A 21,208-nucleotide genomic window follows, 5' to 3' on the forward strand; every position below is an offset into this window, starting at 1 on the left:
TAAAAGAAATGCGGGGGGAGGGGATTGCTGCCATTAAATCATTTCCGTGTAATGTAATTTTATTGGGTGACTTTAATTCATATGACTATCTCAAGTCTTGTGGTAAAGAGTGCCACAAAAATTATCATTGTAATCATTTGTAGACCTCTACGACAAATAGGCAAATTTTTGGAAGCATTTGAAAAAAAGGCTGTCAGTAATCTGTACTAGGACTGTCTTTTCATCCCTGTAGACGTCTGCTCCCTGCTTGACCTGTACAATATCGAAACAAAAAAAAACCCCAAAATGAATGAAAGAAACAACATATTTTCACCTTTCCTTGCCCTGCCAACAGGAGGGATGGGAGTGATTCTGCTGCAATGTATGTAAACAATATGAACAAAAACACATTTTTGTTGTTTTTGCAGTTACACAGATGACCTTTTGCGCAAGTCATACTTGCATTTAGACGAGCTTACACCAACCGTTTGTTCCCTATTGCGCAACCTCCATCTCTCTCTGTTCATTTCATTTTTTTCACTGGTTTTACTCGTAGTGCGCACCGCTGTCTATCGCTCCACTTTTGCATAATTCATCTGTACAGTACTCACTTAAGTACTGGCAATCCATGTTACAGGGAGCAGAGCATGAAGTGGGTGGAAAGTTCGCTCTTCCCTTTATTTATTTATTTATGTTGCTGGGGGAATATTCCTCATTATACAGGATCAGCGTCACAAAAGCAATCTGAGTTCCGATCTGATGCGGCCTCGGTTGAAAAGCATGGTGAGGGAACCAGACGCTTGCTGCTTGGCTCCCCTCGATCGACTGTGTGTCTGTCTCAAAACCGCTCACCCCCGACACGTCGGGGAGGCTCAGGAAAATTGCAACGTAGGTTGTTGGTGGGTTGTTGATGATTATTGTGAGAAATCATGAACATGGTTTGTCCTCAAATCGATGAATATCATTAATTGTTCATCAAAAACATAAGAGTTAAAGTTGATTTGAGCAAATTCGTTATTTTAGTGTGCGTTTCAAATTGTAGCCCGTCGAATTAACCATTCCCTGAAGTAGCTCTCAATTTCAAAAAGGTTGGTGACCCCTGTTAGTAAACAAACACAAATATAAAGGTGCATCCTCCGCTTGACTATGTACACACTCTTCTGTTGTTCAGCAATACAGATAAACCCGATGCCTCAGTAGTTTTGCTTCATGACTTCCAACGATTTCTCATTTACCAGCAGAAGGTAAGTAAAGCTGAAATTAGTCATGTTCCAGTAGATATTTTTCTTTTTGCACTTGACAAACAAATTTCTTTTTAACTTTCACAAAAACTGCATTTATTTCTGACATGGTTGACATAATGTGTCAATTGGTTCGGTGTAGCTGACAAGAAGGCAGTGTTCCCTCTAAAATGCGCGCATCCGCAATCGCACACTGTTCTCACCCTCTCAGCAGACAGCAAGTGTATACAGTGCATTCCCAAAAAAAAAAAAAAAAATTATTCGCCTCATACGACAGGGGAGTTCTTTCAGCTCTTCTGCTGCCTCGTGGCAGCAATGCATTAGACGCAAATTTGCGCACTTTAGGGGTGTTCACACGGCACACATTTGCTCCGGCGCTGCACCGATGTATTTTGTTGCGATATATTTTGCACCGCAGCAAATTGTGTGGAGCGTTCACACGTACAAAGCCGCTGAGCGTGTCTGCAACGGCACAGCGTCGGTGCAGCCCCACTTGCGTTCACACGGCAGTTTCTGCAGCGGAGCAAAACGACAGAAAACAAATGAGCTATCGTGTTGGTTCTTTTTAAAACGTATACACAACTCAAGCGACTACTGGACAGGCACGTCCTTCTCCTTCTCGGTCTCCGTGCCTTCTGCTCGAGAGTGACCGCCCCCGAAAACGTGAATCAACGATGACTTCAATGACACTCAGAAAAGCAAACACGTAATGCGCCAAACAGAAAATCAAGAGAGGAAATCACAAAATAAATGAACAAACTACACTAACAACTCCGAGACAGTCCAGTCTCCTACAAAAGGAAAGATGTTACCAGCCAAGTCTTGTGTCATTATTAAACAAACACATGACGGAAGTCCGACAGAGCACGAAAGCAACACATTTTCGCCGTACGTACGCTTCACAAGCATTTGCTCTGGAGCAAATTTAACCCAGTTGCGTTCACACGTGCAAATTTACATCGGTGCTGCTTCGCAAACGAGCATTTGCTCCGGAGCAAATTTTTAAACCACCTCCCTGAGGTGGATCAAATTTGGTCCGGTGTAAGACTTTTTCCGGGGCTACGCCGGAGCTAATTTGCACGTGTGAACGCTCTACTGGGGCAGCCCCGGCGTAGCACCGGACCAAATCTTGCCGTGTGAACACCCCTTTTGATAGCCTAGTCCAGGGACGCAGCTCGTTGTTTCGATGCCCGAGACAAACATAGAGTCCGACCGTCTCCCTTCTTTTGCTCATTTTGGGTAAAATGTGCGTTATGTAATATACGGCACTGAGTCCTGCTTTTAAAATATGCCACAATGATCTGACACCTTAAGTTAGCTTATTATTTACCTCCAAAGACTTTGAATATTAATGTTTAGCATCATCTAATCCAGGGGTGTCAAAGTCAAATGGACGGACGACCAGATAAACAATTTTGCTGCAAGCCGAGGGCCGGACTGATCAAATGTTCATTGAAAAATTACCACATATAGTTTATTGAACCAAAGTTAATTGACTGAAAACCTAACAAATACATTCCAATATGATTAGATAAATAAAGCAACATTTTCTTATGGCTCTGTCAGTAAACTTTAATTTTCAACAGGTACAAAAAACTAATTTCCTTTGTATAAAAATACCCATAACATGAATGAAAGAAGCCGGTATTTTTCAAGGCACCATCAATAGCCCATATTTTCTCTTTTAGCAAAAGTAGGCTAAATTTACTTACAAGAAAAACAAATAATAGCAATTTTCGATCATTTACTCGAATAAAATATTTTTAAAACATAATTGGATTTAAATACAATAAAATGCAAAAATGTATTAACCAAAATCAACACTTCAAGGAGAAGTAACATACAGTGAAAGCCAATATTATACATTAATTTTTAAACTTGAAGTGAGTAAAAACTCTTAATATGTGATTGCACAGTAATATTCACTTCTTTGAGGCTGAGGCTGATACTCGGTGGTGTCTTATCTTTTCTACAAGTTCATCAATATTTGGGGTCAGGCTCTGAGCTGAGCAAATCCTCAAAATTGAGTGAAGGCGTTCAACAGTAAGTCGACTTCTGTGTGATGTTTTGTTCAGCTTCATCAAAGAAAGTAGTTGTTCACACAGGTATGTGCTGCCAAACTTTCGACAACGTTTGATCAGCCTGGATGCGCAGCTGGGCCACTGTGTCGGGGAGGAAACGGGCAAACTGCGCAGCACCCACTGCCGTATTTTTTTCATGCATACGATGTAAAGCCAAAAACTCCTGTCACGCTGAGGCTGGAGTCCACTCCGCGGATGAAAATTGACAACTGGGCAACGTCAGAAACTTCAGCGTTCTCATCCATAGCCAAGGAATATGCGATGACATCTTTTCCGTTTTTCACAAGCTGCTCTTTTAGATAAATGGACAACTGCTATGCTCGCTCGGCAATTACGTTTCTGCTCATGCTCACGTTTAAAAAGAGTTGTTTTTTTCGGGGCAAACTTCGTCACAAACTTTAAGTATACACCTTTTAATGAAATCCCCCTCCCCCCTCCATGTCCATATTCTTGTTTTTGTTCGCGTGTTTCGTTTCATGATGTCGTCTCAGATTACACTCTTTCAATACCGCCACACTTTCTCTGCACAGAAGACACGCAGGTTTTCCAGCTACGCCCATGAACATTTACTCCGACTCCCACCTTGTTTGAAACACCCGGTTCTCAGTGTCCACCTTCCGTTTTGCCATTTTTGCAAATCTGCACGCTAATGTCACTGCTATGCTAACGACTGCTGCACTAATATTGAAATGAAGCGGCCACTGCTTGGCGCGTCACAGTTGCATTGTGGGAAATGTAATATTGGTGCGTGTAAAAGATCTGCGGGCTCCCGGCTTGCTGCGGTGCGCGGGCCGGTTCTAATAATAAATCAATATCATCCCAGGGGCCACTGAAAACATTCTCGCGGGCCGGATCTGGCCCGCGGGCCGGCATCTTTGACATGTGTGATCTAATCTAAGGAGTGTGAATTTGAAAAAAATGATCATATTTACTGGGCTAGGCAAAGTCCTTAAAACCTTCTTGAGGAATATTGTCGAACAAATGATGCATCTCAACACCTTGTCAGTAATTGGTAATATTATGCAACATTAAATGTAGTTTACTTTTTAAACAGTTCTATACTCACATACTGTTGATAAAAAGCGTCTCTCATGTCACTCTATTATAAAATAGCAAATATTGAAAAGATAATTTATTTAAAATTATGATTATTACAGAATTTGCTTTCGCTGGTTTAGCCACTGTGTGATTGCTGTTTGCTCACCGTGGCCCAAGAAAGGGTCATGGAATTTGTGTGAATGCTCAGATGCATGGAAAATTAGAGGGAACATTGCAAGACGGAGATTGTAATTGGAAAATGCAATCCTCTGAGGAATTTCAATTTATGGCAATTTCCGTTTGCACTGTTAACTGTGAGTGAGAACCACATTCCACCCCCAGGAATTTAATATGCTCAGAAAATTACGTGTGAGAGCTACAGCAAGTTGCACCAAAAGTTCCATTCACCCATTATTCAAACCATTTATCCTCACGAAGGTCGTAGGCATGCTGGATCTTATCCCAGCTGTGTACGGACAGAAGGTGGATTATGCCCTCAACTGTCATGTCTGATCCTTTGCCGCCTTAGCTGTGCAGGCTCTCAAATTTGGGCACAGTGATGGGGGGGGGGGCGTGCCCACATAAAGGGGGCCCAATAAGTGTAAGAATACGGCTTGATGGATGGATCAAAAAAGATTGTAATTCAACCGGCAGTAATGAATACAAATTAGTGCCTCATTCCATTTTTACCACTTTAAAGTTGTGTACTTGTGACAACCACAAGAGTTACCAGTTAATGTCTGAGATGAAATGAAATACTGTACATGATGTCTTGTGTTGCTTTCTATTCACGAAGGAGCCATGGGCAAGTGACCTCAACAAGGTTCGAGAGTTGATGACCACTTTCATTGATGACACCATGCGAAAAACCAACGACCCAGAGTTCACAGTCAGTGAGGTATTCAAGAAAATCACCAATACAGTTTCATTCATTCTTATCATTTCCTTTCTGAAAGGTGATACACAAGTATTTTACTGTACTGTACTTGCATGTGTTTCTTCTCCATGTCATTCCTAGTTCCTCAGCTTCCTGTTTTCCAAAGAGAACTGCCTGTGGGATGAGAAATTATCGGAGATCAACAACCAAGACATGAACAACCCTTTGTCCCATTACTGGATCAATTCATCACACAACACGTCAGTAGAACATCACACTCTCACGATCAACACAACAGAGAATTGGGAGGTTGCATACATGTAATCTTGCGGATCCCCCTGCCATGCCAGTTTAGTAATGGGTCTGAAATTAATACTGTCTCCACGAATTACAAATGCATTATTTTCCGTTTGTTCAGACATTAAAATACTGGCTTTGTAGGGCTTATTGGTCATGCACGTAGAGTGTGTGAACCTTTTTGAAATGACCTGTGCTTTGGCATAAATTGGTCTATTACTCTTTCAGGGACAGCGGTTACTACAGTGGACAGCTTGTCATGTAATCAGGTTACAGCAATGGTATCAAACAAATTTTTGTTGCGTGCCAGATTTTAGTGAGTTTCCCTTGGAGGGCCGTTATGACTGAAACCATATAAAGAAGTAAAAAAAGACGGGTTATTCACCTACTGTTTAAGTGACTGTAATGAAGGGTTTTGTAACAAGAAAATGCTTACAGTGTGACTCTTATTTATTACAAATGATAATTTGAAATGTTGGTAGAGATTTTAGCAAGCATCATGAAAGTTGCCATCTTTGATTTGCTTTTGCGGGCCACATAAAATGATGTGGTGGGCCAGAGCTGGCCCCCGGGCCTTGGGTTTGAGACCTGTGGGTTACAGGGTGCATGAAAGGGTTAAATGGGATTTTCAACAAGTCACAACAACAGACAAGTACATTTTTCTGAAACCAACACCACAAAAATCATGACATGTTTTTGTTGGGCAACAAGAGGCAAACACACATCTGACTGTCTTGGAGGCGCAGATGTGAAGAAATAAAATCTCAAAATAGAAAAATAAAATGACACACTCACATAGCAGTTGTAAAAGGTTATGTTTAATGTGCCATAAGTTAAGATAATGTTTCAGCACAGCCTTCATTGGATCATTTGTTTCTTTTTTTCTTGAACCACAGCGTGTGGAGTGAATCAGGCCAGGTGGCTATGATGTCTTCTTGCCTAACCCCTCATGGACTCAATATTGACTTTGATCTCAAAAGCTTCTTATCAGTCATGTCCAGTGAATTATATTTTGCAGAGGTGGGCATTCCGTCAGACTGAAAGAAGTTCTGTCACTCTTTCCGTCAGTAGACCGACGAGTTGAGGGTGTAACCGCCTTTCGCCCCAACTTAGCTGGCATAGGCTCCAGCGGTTCAAGATAAGCAGAGTTGAAAATGGATGGATGGATGTCATTGAGATCTGTGGGACTGAAAGGCATACAACACAGTTTTACTTTTTCTGCATTTGGCTGTGTGACGTAGCACAGGTATGTACGTTCTCGAGGCCGTTTGGCTGTTACAGCCGAGTCGGACAGACTTGGCCTGAAATACTGACAGCAGCTCATTGACGAACTCACCAATGCCCACCTCTGATAATTTGTACATCGGTACTAATATATATATATATCTTCTTCTTCTTCTTCTCCTTTCGGCTTGTCCCTTTTCAGGGGTTGCCACAGCGAGTCATTAATTTCCATCTATCCCTGTTCTCTGCATCCTCTACTCTGACTCCAACGACCTGCATGTCTTCTCTCACGGCATCCATGAATCTCCTCTTTGGCCTTCCTCTCTGTCCCCTACCTGGTAGCTCCATGTCTAACATTCTCCTACCAATGTATCCACTGTCACTCCTCTGTACATGTCCAAACCATCTCAGAATGGCTTTTCTAACTTTTTCTCCAAACTTTCCTGTCTGAGTTGTCCCTCTGATGACCTCATTTCTGATCCTGTCCATCCTTGTCACTCCTAAGGAGAATCTCAGCATCTTTAACTCAGCCACCTCTAACTCTGCCTCCTGTCTTTTGCCAATTGCTAGTGTCTCTAGACCGTACATCATGGCCGGTCTCACAACTGTTCTGTAAACTTTTCCCTTCACCTTAGCTGACACCCTTGTATCACAAATCACTCCTGACACTTTTCTCCAGCTGTTCCATCCTGCCTGCACTCTATTCTTCACTTCTCTTCCACAGGCTCCGCTGCTCTGCACTGTTGATCCTAGGTACTTAAATTACTAAAATATATATATATAAATATATATAACAGATGTTCAATGACAATTGGTGATAGGAACTGAAATACCACCGAACTTCCCTTTGTAATTTACCAACAACAAACATGATTTTAATGACATCATTCATTCTGTTTTTTAAATTTTTTTATAGCTACCTGACAGGTGACCAGCTTCGTAGTGAGTCATCCACAGAGGCTTATGTGCGCTGTCTGCGCCTGGGATGTCGTTGTGTTGAACGTCAGTATATCCTACACTTGCACCACATGAAATTGGCTTTCCCAATCGTGTTTCTCATGTTTGTGATTTTGGTGTGGATTCCAGTGGACTGCTGGGAAGGACCTGGAGAACCAATCATCTATCATGGTTGGACCAGGACTACCAAAATCAAGTTTGAAGATGTGGTTAAAGCCATCAATCAGCATGCATTTGTTACCTCGGAGTAAGTGCAACAAAGAAAGTATTATTATAATTATGATAACACTTTATAAGTAAAAGAGAGACATTTTGTGCTTAAATGCATGTAATTTTTGGTTTTGGATTGAGTAGAGTTGAGTTGAGACCTTGGCTGAGGGCCAAGCTAACATGCTAACTTCAACTCTTCTATATTATTTTTACTGTCTTTCTTTACTTGGTGTTGGCAGTGTTTTAGATGAACATTCACGTTCCAAGGGATGTAAATGGACTATTTAATTTTCAAATTTAGCAAAGAAAGCTTAATCATGTTCAGATTTGGAAATGATTAACTTTAAATCTGCACTTGCCAGTTTTGTAAGACGACATTTGTCAAGTGCTGTCCATTGCTTTACATTTTTTTTAAACACGTTTTTAATTCATGGCCATTGAATCTTCAAATTTGAAATATTATTTGCTCAAAATGTGAACTAATAAATATTCCATACATTCACTTGGTTAAAAAAAACATTCCTGTGAACTGGGCAACTCCGATGCCATACAGTAAGACAAGTGACTCAATGGAAATGGCACAGCAGAAGAAATTTCTCATCCTATAATTAAACATTTCAAAACTTGTTTGATTAAAATACAGGCATTGTCAAATGTTTTCATTCATGAATGAAAGAACCTCAGGAATAGGATGTATAAAACAGATATCTGACTGAACACCTCATTAAAAAAAACAACAAAACAAAACAATATTTTTATATTATTGTAGCGAGAATGGCAGCGTCACGAAGAGTGGAGATATTTAAGAGCGACTGGGAGAAATGTCTGCATTACTCCTGCTCGCCTCTTGGGGCACCATGTCAAGTTTGGGATTGTTTAGATTTTTATTATGATTTAAGATATCCTTTATTTGTCCCACACTGGGGAAATTTACAGCCTACAGCAGCAAGAATGTGGGTAGAAAGAAGAAAAAACAAACACCATTCAATTAAGTGCAATATAAATACAAAATGGATAAATCACAGTGCTATTTATGATGATTAATAAGAATGATAATCATACATTTTATTTGAAAGCACTTTTCATAGTACTCAAAGACACTTAACAACAAGAATTGAGCAACACGGATTAAAAAAACGTGAACTTTAAGGCAAATTATACAGGTTTTAAAACAAACAAATGTCAAGAAAACAAAGCAAAAATGGGTAAAAGGGATTCAAAGATGTTAAAAGAATTTTGGAACAGGTGAGCTTTAATAAATGATTTGAAAGATTTGCTCTAATTGTCTTTGACTGAAGGGCCGCCCGGTAGGTGAGTGGTTAGCACGTTGACTTAACAGTGCAGCGATACCGGGTTCAATTCCAGCTCCGGCCTCCCAGTGTGGAGTTTGCATGTTCTCCCCGTGCTTGCATGGGTTTTCTCTGGGTCCTCCGGTTTCCTCCCACATCCAAAAACATGCATGGCAGGCTGATTGAACACTCCATATTGCCCCTAGGTGTGAGTGTGAGCGCGAATGGTTATTCGTTTCTGTGTGCCCTGCGATTGGCTGGCAACCGATTCAGGGTGTCCCTGGCCTACTGCCCGAAGACAGCTGGGATAGGCTCCAGCACCCCCTGCGACCCTCGTGAGGATCAAGCGGTTTGAAAAATGAATGAATGAATGTTGTTGACTGACCTACAATATGGAGTACATCTTGTAATGTGGGATTGGGTGGACATTCATTTTACCAAGCAAATTAGAAGAATGTGTTGGTGAGTTGAATGTTCGAGATGGGTAACGGGAAGCAGGTGAGATACCTGCTCTGATGACTGCAACCTTGTCCACAAACATTGCAAATACAAGAGTTCTACATGTTCAACTTTTTTTTTCATCATAACGCTCTTTTCTAAGGTTCCCAGTCATTCTCTCGATCGAAGAGCATTGCCCACTCGAGCAGCAGCGGCACATGGCCCGCATCTTTAAAGACGTGTTTGGAGACAAACTGCTTCTTGAGCCCTTGGAGCACATGGCCGAGCAACTGCCATCACCCACACACCTCAAGGGCAAAATCATTCTTAAAGTAATGTGCGCACATGTGTGTTTGTGCGTGTGCATGTGCATGTGAGCGTGTGTGTGTGTGTGTGTGAGGGTGGCGGGGTGGGGTAGTTTTCGTACATTGTCCACTAATACCATGTTGCTATTTGTACATGTGCAGCACAAGAAGCTCAATGTTGATGGTGGAGACACCACCAAAGACTTCAGAACGTGGCTGAAACAAGGAGACTTGGAGATGTGGGACCCTGTCAACCAGGTACTTTGCGTTAGCCCATATTGCCCAAAAATGCACACCACACAGAGAATGAGATCACACGTGTGTGGGCATACAAGGAAGGATCTCCGAGTGAAAGGGGCGCACCAACAATCCTGTGACTCTTGAGCCTGGCTATGGGCACCTCAATACAAGTCCGTTAGTAGACTGGCATTTCTCCAACAAATAGTGATCATTTAACACGCATGCCATTGCAAGCAAAAGCCACAACGGCCCCTAAGATGAACGAAACAGAAAAATAAAGTTAGACACAGGAATTTGTGAATCACTGCCGACCTTCATCGAGACCTGACGCGGAGGCATGGGACATACTTAACTATTGTACCTCTCGTGTACGGTTTTAAAATGCTTCTCTCGGCCCTCCAGATTCCCATTATTTGCCAGTACCCTTAGTGAATTGTACATGAAATGTCGTTTTTTTGGTTTTGTTTTGTTTTTTAACAACAGCCACCTGCCTGGCATCCCGCCCTGCTAATAGAAACGTGTGTCACAGGCTGTAACGTAAATCGTCGTTGACTAAAATGTTGAAATGCAATAATAATAATAATACATTTTATTTATAAGCGCCTTTCAAGACACCCAAGGACACTTGACAATAACAAAAAACACAAAACAATACGGGTTGAGCAGCGGCAGCCAAAACGCGCCAGCGTTCACTCAACCCGGAAGTCAGAAAGAAACCACAAGGGAGGGAGAGGGGGAGAAAAAAAAACACGCTCGAACTACCCTCATTTTGAGGATAGTTTGAGTGAGGCAAAAAACTCCTGCACAAGCATATGACAGTTACAACAAGACAGAAACAATGAAGACGGTGAAACAAGGGAATGTATGAAGGAGGGGGTGATGGTGGGGGACTAGCTTCCGTGCATACTTTCATCAGGGGAAGGCCGAGATAGCAGATGTTGTTTTGGTAGCAGGCTGCCCAAGAATTTAAGACAGCCTTGAGTCTGTGGCTTATGTCTCTTTAGTGGCGTCGATCAGCCAAATCCGTGATTTCTGTCAATATTTGAGCACGGATTCCAGTTTCTCCATGTTCTTGACCATCTTGCAGAGACGCTCCAAAACTGCAACAGTTTGTGGTTGAGCACAGTCTGAGTCTGAGTGTTGGACAGCCGCGCTATGCCATCCTTAGACCGGCAGCCTCTTCACTTCCAATAGAGCCGCTCCCGTCGGTTGAATTTTGCGATAGATCAGGAAACTGCTAACACCAAACAGCAGCATACCTGTTATCGGAAGGCCGAAAATGTAGATGTCATCCACATCCTCAACGGACAGTGTTGACAGGCACACCATTCTCCGCTTTCTCCAAGGATCTAGGGTGTACCCAGCAGCAAAAGTCCCAGAGGGGCAAGTAGGCTCCCCACTGCCTGCTCTTCTCATCGAGAAAATGTTGTCGATGGCATCGAGAGACCAGCCAACCAATTCCATGTTTGTTTTTAGGATGAAAATACGACAGGAGGCTAGGAAAAGTCAGACAAAGACAGCACATGGACTGAGTGGCGAGCAGGGAAGGGTGGGGGTGGGGGGACAGGAGCAGAAAGCGAAAGCGTCCGCCTTCGTCGAGAGCCAAACAAGAATATAGATAGAAAATAGAATATTCATTTTTACACATTTTTACAGCATTGGAAAACGTTAAGAATGTTTGTGTCATGTTCGTCCTCTAACAGAAACCAGATTAAAAGGTAGGTTTTGATTGTTTTTGTAATTATTATTTTTTTATATATGCCTGCAGCATGATACCTTAATTAACTGTACCGGTACATTGTGCACAGGCAACATTTTAAGCGAAACATATTTTTCGTCATTCAAGTCCAAGTGGAAGTTGACCAGTCGAAAACCAGTGTTAAACAGTTGTAAAAAAAAATGCTGTTTAAATGCTCTTAATGGTAAAGACAACTTAGTGTCCACCGCATCTCACTGATGCATGTCACACATGAAGCTTGCATGACATGCTGCCAGCACACTTTTTCCACATGCATCGATGTCAAATTTGGGGCAAAACTTGGATCTTTAAGGAGTTTGAGCCTGATGTGCCAGTATAAACAGTCAGAATCAATGCAATCGACATGAGAGCATTCGGGTTTGAACATTATTTTGCATGTCTTTTTCAGCGCTGGAACAAGCACTACTGTGTGATTTCTGATGACATGCTGTACTACGCAGAAGAGTATGAGGAGGAAAAGGAAGACCTCAGGAAGGTAAAAGGCGGAGTGAGTTGACTCGGAAAATCCATTTCTTTTGAATGTGACACTCAAGACCCAGAAATAGTCTTATCTGTAGTCATTGACAACACTCCAAGCCAATCAATCAAAAAAAATCACGAGAAAATTGAGAGATGGGTTTTTGTTCTGAGCGCTTTCACAATACTGAGTGATTCGACTCAGTGAAAGCAGACAAGACATCAGCTGAGATGGTAAGATGCTAATCGAGTCGCCAAAGTGGCTTCCTAGCCCTGGCACAGGACAGACAACATTGCAGCTCTCCCACCTCTCAGCATGGTTAATGTTCACCCAGTTGACAACAAAACAAGATGAATGATGATTCAACTCTGGATGAGCAGCTCCAGCACATGAACGAGTGCTGTAGACAGTATGAACAATTATCCTTATGGAGGTAGGATTATAGTTTCGTCACATAAGAATGGCACTCAAACAGTGGTACCTCGACTTTCGAACGTCTCTTCATACGAAATTTTTAAGTTACGAAATGCCTCAAAATGAAAACATGCCTCAAAAGGAAAACATTCAAGATACGAAAGGTAAAAATACAGTCTGGGCTGCTCCGAGTTTCCTGAACGCAACATACTTATAGCTGCTCTGCCATTGGCTACTACCTAGCATCTTCCTGGCATCCCATTGGCTAACAGGGACCTCTACCGAATGTGTCTCTGTGTTAAATGGATAAATAGATAGATATGTGTCTTTGCAGCGTCCTCGTCATTTGCCCCTCGGGAAATGAGGCGTTCCGAGTGTTTTACAGAAATGTGAATCACCCAGAAAAAGTGTTCACCAGTCGGGCGATCACTCACTATGCTGATGTTTGCCTTGGACATTTTCGAAGGATTGTTAAAAGCTTACAAAAGCAAACATCCTTGGACTAAAGAGGGCAAAAAATGATGAGGATGCAGTTAAAAGTTAAATGACCATTATTTTTATTCTTTGTTTGTTTTTTACATTATGCACAATTCTCATTTATTGTGCAATAATCTAATTGTAACATGTATTTGTTACATATTTTGATGCATTTTTATGCTTTAAGAAACATTTATGTCTGAATTTTGGGGGGGGCTTGGAATGGATTAGGGCATTTACATGGAAAACTTACAACATTTTCTAGTTAAGAAATTTCTTCCAGAACCAATTAATGTCCTTAGTAGAGGTACCGCTGTACTCATAGATGTCGCTTTAAGCAGACATTGAAAAAAAGTACGAGGCCGGACAGGGTCTGGCTTTCAAAACTTTTGCCTGTGTTTGGATCGATTGTCTATGTTGGTTTATAGTCAAGTCAACTTTATTGTCAAATGTGCTACATGTGCAACATACAGCACAGATGAAATTACATTCCTCAGGAGACAGAGGAGCCGCTGCGGGTGACCGCGCCACCATCAAAAGAACAGTTAACATAAAATGACAAAATAATACAACACAACACATAAGACACAGACAGTCGTCCAATCTTAACCACTTTTTCTGCATACACTTTGTTGTTTGAAGCAGTTAGATGAAAGAGGAACGAATCAAAGTGTCCTTTCAACAGTGGATCAAAGACGTTGTGGTGAAAATGTTCACACGTCTGCTACAAGCTAAGTTTGAAAGCAAACAAGAACCTATAGCGTCCATTGACGAAAAAGAGATTGGCTCACATCTCCTGTCCCATGTAAATCCACTTCAATTCCAAGCCGCGACTCCCAGTTCCACATATGCATCGGCGCTTGCAGTTCCTGCTCCTCTTGGTTTTAATTGTGGTTGGCTCATTTATGACGGTTGGTCTCAGCACGAGTGTGATTCCCCTCACCTTCATGCATAACTGAAATAGTCAATCATAAAACATTTTAAATAGCACGTTGCATTCTGTTATTAGTACGTCCTGTTGCATTGGAAAATACAGAGAGTGAATTCTTGTTTTAAGAGTTAGCATAGTGTTTCAGCAGAACATGAACAGGAAGATGTCAGTTTTGAAGTCTAATAATTTCCTGCATACAGACTGAACGTGACATCACCAATAAATCTAAAAAAGAAAAAAAAATAGAAAGAAAATAAATGAATGCCTGCTGGTGAAAAGAAATGAATCTACTGGCACGTTGTAACTTGTTATCAAAAATTAAAACATACGCTATACTGCATTAGGACATGTTTCAAAAGCTGATCTAATGTTGTCTCATTTTCAGCTTTGGAACCACGGACTGTAATTTGAGTTCTGTTTTCTATTCGTGATTGCTAAAGTAAAGAAATGAATGTCAGAGCCTGTGTTTTTGTGTATTTTCCCAGTACCATGACTTGCATTGTTCCGAAACATGGTTTCACGGTGGCATTAAAGAGGGTCGACTGATGGCAGAGCAACTGATTCATGATTACTGTACCGAGACAAGAGGAAGAGATGGCACTTTTTTGGTCCGGCAGAGTGATGCTGTTGCCAAGGATATCACCCTCTCTTTCTGGTAGAGTTCCCTTCATGCACACTCACTATTATGGGAAATATTGCTTTTGTGATGAAAATCAACCTTTGTGGACCGCTTGTCCTCCTCACATTTTTTCATCATGCTAACCCTCATGTCAGTCATACCACTGTTTGGACGCGGACAGTTTTCTGAGTGTGTAGAATACACACCAATATGGTGTACAGTATTCGGAATGCGGGTGGTCAACCACCTGTTGTCCTATGATGCTAATCAACCCCAAATTTGGATGTTCTAAAATCCCAATTATCTGTCAGGATCATCACATCTGTAGTACTTACTGGTGGTGTTTTAAATAACATTATATCATTACCCATTTTCCACACTATAAGGTGCTTTGGAGTACAAGGCACACCTTCAATGAATGGCCTATTTTAAAACTGTTTTCATATATAGGGTGCACCACATTATAAGGCGCATAGAATAGAAGCCACAATCGTGGCTGCGGTTGCGTAATGCATCCACTTAATGGAGCTATGCGAAAGAGAAAACAATACAAGACAGCTTTATTTAAATAGAGCTTGCACGACTGCTGCAGCTGTAACAAAGCGCTTTCTAGAACATTTAAAATCCAACGTCCAAGAAATCTGAACATTGATCCAATATATAAGGCGCCTCGGATTATAAGGCACACGGTCAGTTTTGGAGAAAATTGAATGCTTTTAGGTGCGCCTTATAGCGCGGAAAATACAATTACAATCCAAATTTTAGGGAGGTTATCTACAGGTATCTCTCTCTCTCTCTCTCTCTCTCTCTCTCTGACACTTTATCTTTCTATCACAGTGTACGAAAAAAAATTAATCTGTTGTCTGTTGTCTTCCAACATTTATTTAGGCGCAGTGGGAGAGTCCAGCACTGCCGTATTCGTTCTTTTTCCGAGGGACAAAACACATCCTACTACCTGACAGCAAACCTCCAATTTCCCAGTTTGTATGCCCTGATACAGCACTATAGGGAGAACCCGCTGCGCTGTCAAGACTTTGAGTTGCGTCTCACTGATGCTGTACCACATCCCAACCCACATCTACAACAAGGGTACGTTCGTCACAGTCAACTTGGATTTCAGTAAAATGAAATATAAATCCGAAAGTACTTATGTCTGTTTCCATTCATTTAAAGATACCTCCCAGGCTTAGGTGACTAATGAACGACGACACCTCTTTTAGAGTCATAGTGCATTTTTTCATGAAATTCAAATATGGAGTGGGTATAAAAAGCCTGTTCGCATACAAGGTTTTTGTGATTTAAAAAAATGAGACCTTGATAAATCATCATGTTTCTCGAGTCATATGACTTGAATTGAGTCAGACTGGAGTTACTATTTTTAGGCATTGTGACTTGTTCAAAAAATGGGAATGACTTGACTTGGCTTGAGACTTGGTATCTGCCTGTTGTAATCAGCAACACGTATACTCTCTCCCCAGCAAATGAAAGCGAAAAACAGGGCACCGGCATCGACTGTGTGTTAGGCAGTCCAAAGCAAGGCTGGGCCGATGTTTGCCTCCTTAAAAATTAGTCGCGCCTTTGCAATGCACGGAATCCGTGCGACTCTTCCAATCCAGCCTTTCATCAAGCTCCACACCTCGGTGTCTGTGCTTCAAAACCACTTCCACCTCGGTGACCCTGATGGTGATGCTCGTTGGTTGAGCTCCTCTCCTCCCTCACTTCAAACCCATGATCATCTCTTTCGTTTTTTCATTGTTAAGGATGAGATGATTGTGTTGACCCCAGTCTACAGGGAGGGGACAGCAGTCTGAAATGGGAGGGCTAAGGTTGTTTGGGGATGGATGTCAAATCTAATGAAAAAAAATGTCCCCTTCACTCAACGTCAAAAAGGGCACAAAGTGAATGCCACACACTAATTTGGTTTGGGTAACAGATTGGATCCAGAAATGACGTATGTACTTTTTAAATTTGATGATTTGCATGTTTATGCCCACATTCAGTATATTTCAGTGTTTATCACCACCTTGACACTGTGCCACTCATATAAACGTTTGTTTGAAAAAACAACATTCATTCTTCGAAATAATTCAAAAACAAAAACATTACTTTTGGACATTGTTTTTCATTTCATTTTTACACGTTAGTGATTATAACATTTTTAGATCTGTCATGTAATAGGATCAGTGAAAAATAAATGATCACTTCAACGTTTATTGTGGCTGAGCAAGATTTTATGACTTGACTTACAACTTGCTTAAACCAAGTAATGAGAAGAATTGCTCGACTCGACTTGAATTGCATGATTTTTTTTTTTTTTTTTTATTTTGCCCCCACAGGGACTTGGGACAGGCTTGAGACTTGAACGTTACAACTTGAGACTTACTTGCGACTTGTAAATAAAATGCTTACTCCGACTTCTGACTTTATGCCTTGTGTTCATTTGGTGACGAGTGTTTTGTTGATGGCAAACATACCTTTGGAATCCTAGGTCCAAAAGCGTAAGCTTGGCTTCAGAATTTTGCTGAATCACAATTGTAATCTTCTAAATGCATGTGGAAAAAAATGTGTGATGGTCTGCTGAAACCAAGGTTTGGCTTTTTGGCCCAAATTCCAAAAGGTCTATTTCGTACAAGCTCAATACTGTTCATCACCAAGAGAACGCCATACCGAGAGTAAAACATGTTGGTGGCAGTGTCATGCTTTGGGGCTGTTTTTCTTGAGCTCCAGCTGGACCCTTAGGCAAGGTCGACTGATTTATGAACAGTTCCAAATACCAGTCAGTGTTAGCACAAAAAACAAAAACTCCTTCTAGAACGCAAAAAAAAAAAAAGCCAAAAACAGCTTCATCGAATGACTGAAATTTATTTGGGATAAATCAGAAGCACTTTGACCAGTGTCAGGTTTGTGCTGACTTCCATTTACATGAGTTTGAATGTGACTAGTTAACTCTGAACACATCCCTATGGCCAGTTATAAGAAGGTGTGCACACTTGTGCAAGTACATCATCTTAATTGATTGACCTCAGCTCTTGAAAATGTTGTTGTAAGGCTACAGGTCACATTAATAGTGAAAAATATTTAGAAATAATGTATCTTTTACTTTTGTAAAATGAAAACTGAAAAGATTTTCTTCTTGAAGTTTCTTCAAGGTGTTCCTCAGGGTTGGCTCTTGAATATTCAATGTCAATACAATGTGAATGAATTACTTAAAGTGAATGTTCTTTTTGGGGTGACAGTTTGATCAAAATGCTTTTTTTGTATTTTATGTTAGGTGGTTTTACAGAAACCTGAGCAGAGGTGAGGCCGAAGATTATTTGCTGAAAATTCCCAGAGATGGAGCTTTCCTTATACGACAGAGGGAGGGAGATCCAGACTCTTTTGCTATCACGTTCAGGTTGAGTAGCATGCTCATAGTTCACTTCGTGAAGTTAATTCCATTTTGTACTGAAATACGATGTGTCCCTCAGAGGGGAAGGGAAGGTCAAACACTGCCGGATCCAGAAGGAAGGCGGTGTTTACCTGCTTGGCACAACAACTGAGTTTGAGAGCCTTGTGGAGATGGTCAACTACTTCAAGAAGAAGCCACTGTATCGTAAGACCAAACTCCGATACCCAGTCACGCCTGACCTGGTTGCTCGCTTCAGCACAGTGAGTTCCATTAAAATCAGATGAAAATGGGTACATGCATTGTTTCATTTGCTTCGCTATTGTTTGTTTCAGGACATACTTTTTGCTTTATGTGAATAGTAATACTGGCTATTTTTGGTAACCTTCACCCCCCCCCCCCCATTTATTTATGTATATCTGTATATACTGTATGTATGTATGTATGTATGTATATATATATATATTAGAGCTGTCAGTTTAGCACGTTTTTATTGGCATTAATTTCAATGAATTTTAACGGGATTACATTTTTTCTCGCAAGATTAACGTGGCACACGTCACAGCGGATGTTACGTTGCTCTATAAATAAATCAGAAACAAAACAACAAGCGCGCTGCATAGGTCCACGCACGTTTGTTTTGCCAGCCACGGCAGCGCAAGACACCGAAAACGGATACTTAAAGAGTTTATGAATGGAAAATTTACTTTTAAAAAGTTGCCAGATTGCTCCACTGACAAGACCAAAGTTACCTGTATCATACAGGTATACGATGTATGCCACTGATGCGATTGTTTAATATAATAATAATAATTTTATTTTATTTTGAAGCGCCTTTCATGCCACCGAAGGACACTGTACAGACAATAAGAAAACACAATGTAAAAATTACTAAACGAGATATTATATAAAAACATAGGAAATGGAAGAGCTATGTGTTGTAGGCAATCCTGAACAGGTGTGTTTTTAGACGGGATTTGAAAGTGGAAAGAGGTGTGCAGTTTTGGAGGTCCGGAGGTAGGTTGTTCCAAAGCTTTGGAGCAGCGTGACTGAAGGCTCTAGCTCCCATGGTGCTCAGTCGGGCAGGGGTCACTGACAGGCAGAGGGAGGACGAGGATCTGAGGGAGCGAGAGGGGATATGCACCTGGAGAAGGTCGGACAGGTAAGGAGGGGCCAGGTTGTGGATGGCCATATATGTATATAGAAGCACTTTGTAATTGATGCGATGTTGAACAGGGAGCCAGTGAAGCTGTTTGAGAACGGGGGTGATGTGCTGCTGGGAAGATGTTTTTGTGATGATGCGAGCAGAGGCGTTTTGAACCAGCTGGATTTTATGGAGGGACTTTTGAGGTAGGCCGAAGAGGAGAGCGTTGCAGTAATCAAGGCGGGATGTGACAAGACTGTGGACAAGAATAGCAGTGGTGCGGGGGTGAGGGAACGGCGAAGTCTGGTAATATTGCGGAGGTGGAAATAAGCAGTCCGGGTGATGGTGTTGATATGTGAGTGGAAGGTGAGCATGCTATCCAGGATGACACCCAGACTCTTAACCTGGGGTCAGGGGGACACTAGGGAGCTGTCAATGTTGAAGGAAAAACCGTGTACTTTGGATAAAGTGGATTTGGTGCCAAGAATGAGGACTTCAGTTTTATTAGCATTTAATTTAAGAAAGTTTGTTGTGAACCATGTTTTGAGTTCGGAGAGGCAAGAGGTGAGGGAGGGGGGTGGGAGTATGGAGTTTGGCTTGCAGGAGAGGTAGAGCTGGGTGTCATCAGCAAAGCAGTGAAAGTGGATATTAAATTTGCGGAGGATATGGCCAAGAGGCAGGAGGTAGATGATGAAGAGAAGGGGACCTTGGACAGATCCCTGTGGTACACCTGTGGTGACTGGGGAGGGCTTTGAGGTGAAGGATTTGAGCTGGACAAACTGAGTGCGGCCAGTGAGGTAGGAGTGGAAGACCAATGGAGGACCAATGGAGGAGAGTCTATTGAGGAGGATAGGGTGAGAGATTGTGTCAAAGGCGGCGCTCAAGTCTAAGAGGATGAGGATGGAGACTAAACCGGAAACAATTACTTGTTTGTAACTATTTTGTGTGGAAGGTTACAGTGTTCCGTGACCATATAAATGTAGCGGGTGGAGCTTCTCTGTGTTCGTCTGACAGTGACGGTGCGCTGAGGCGGTGACATGACAACGAAAGTTCAGCGGTGCAGTGGTAGCAACATAGCGAAAATAAAATGTCTCCAGTGTTGTCATCGAACCAAGTGTAGTCATCTGAAATGATTTCTACACAAAACCGTAGAGAGACTTCCGCGCAAGAAGGACCAACAGAATCAACATAGCCTGACTGCTGTGTTCAAAGCAATCTTGAGAAAAACGAAGTCTGCAACCATGGCTTAAATCCACTATAGGCTGAGTACTAGTTTACCTTAGATGAGCACTTTATAATGTTATATTGCTCTGTTTTGATTCCACAAAAAGAGCTGTTAAAGCAGCTGTTGTGTGACAAAATATTTTTTTCACTGTTGTTGATGGACAGTAATATAGTGTGAGAGATTATGTGTGAATACCTGCTCCAAGTGAAAAATGTTCATGGAAAATTGAAAATCGGAATTGTTATTTAAGTAAATATTTGCATTTTGCACAAAACTGATTCATGATTCCATGTTGATGAGAGCATTAAAATGGGGGAAAAAATAGGACAAAAAAAATAGAAAAGGAAATTCAGAAACGATCAAAAATGCGTGAGTAATCACTATTAATTTTTAGTGGATTTGAGTTAATTATGACAGTTGCATTTTTAATTAGATTAAATATTTCAATCGTTTGACAGCTCTATTATATATATAGAGACACACACACTCACACTCACAAGTTATATAGTATAGTATATCACAAAAATATAAGGAACAGCTTTTTAGTTTGTAGTGGTTACACCTGTTACACCTCAAACTACTCGTATGACAAATAACACATTGTTAAAGGGGCTCTCAAAT

At 41.4% G+C, this 21,208-nt stretch overlaps 1 protein-coding gene across 2 annotated transcripts in view; it reads left to right on the plus strand.

Moving 5' to 3' along the window:
• plcg2 (phospholipase C, gamma 2) overlaps positions 1 to 21,208 on the plus strand; it is a 53,521-nt gene that overhangs the window by 12,057 nt on the left and 20,256 nt on the right. The window contains exons 9-20 of one of the 2 annotated variants that reach the window (XM_086108662.1): positions 1,151 to 1,223; positions 5,136 to 5,237; positions 5,358 to 5,476; positions 7,654 to 7,739; positions 7,824 to 7,941; positions 9,795 to 9,963; positions 10,099 to 10,194; positions 12,324 to 12,422; positions 14,700 to 14,869; positions 15,722 to 15,922; positions 18,105 to 18,227; positions 18,301 to 18,481. In XM_086108662.1, coding sequence (XP_085964788.1) covers positions 1,151 to 1,223; positions 5,136 to 5,237; positions 5,358 to 5,476; positions 7,654 to 7,739; positions 7,824 to 7,941; positions 9,795 to 9,963; positions 10,099 to 10,194; positions 12,324 to 12,422; positions 14,700 to 14,869; positions 15,722 to 15,922; positions 18,105 to 18,227; positions 18,301 to 18,481 — 1,537 coding nt within the window. The remainder of the gene's footprint in view (positions 1 to 1,150; positions 1,224 to 5,135; positions 5,238 to 5,357; positions 5,477 to 7,653; positions 7,740 to 7,823; positions 7,942 to 9,794; positions 9,964 to 10,098; positions 10,195 to 12,323; positions 12,423 to 14,699; positions 14,870 to 15,721; positions 15,923 to 18,104; positions 18,228 to 18,300; positions 18,482 to 21,208) is intronic. The other variant, XM_086108663.1, reaches the window with a different exon arrangement.

This window comes from Hippocampus guttulatus, chromosome 4 (genome assembly GCF_054856545.1).
Source record: "Hippocampus guttulatus isolate MCC_2025c chromosome 4, RoL_Hgut_1.0, whole genome shotgun sequence".
Lineage (NCBI taxonomy): Eukaryota > Metazoa > Chordata > Actinopteri > Syngnathiformes > Syngnathidae > Hippocampus > Hippocampus guttulatus.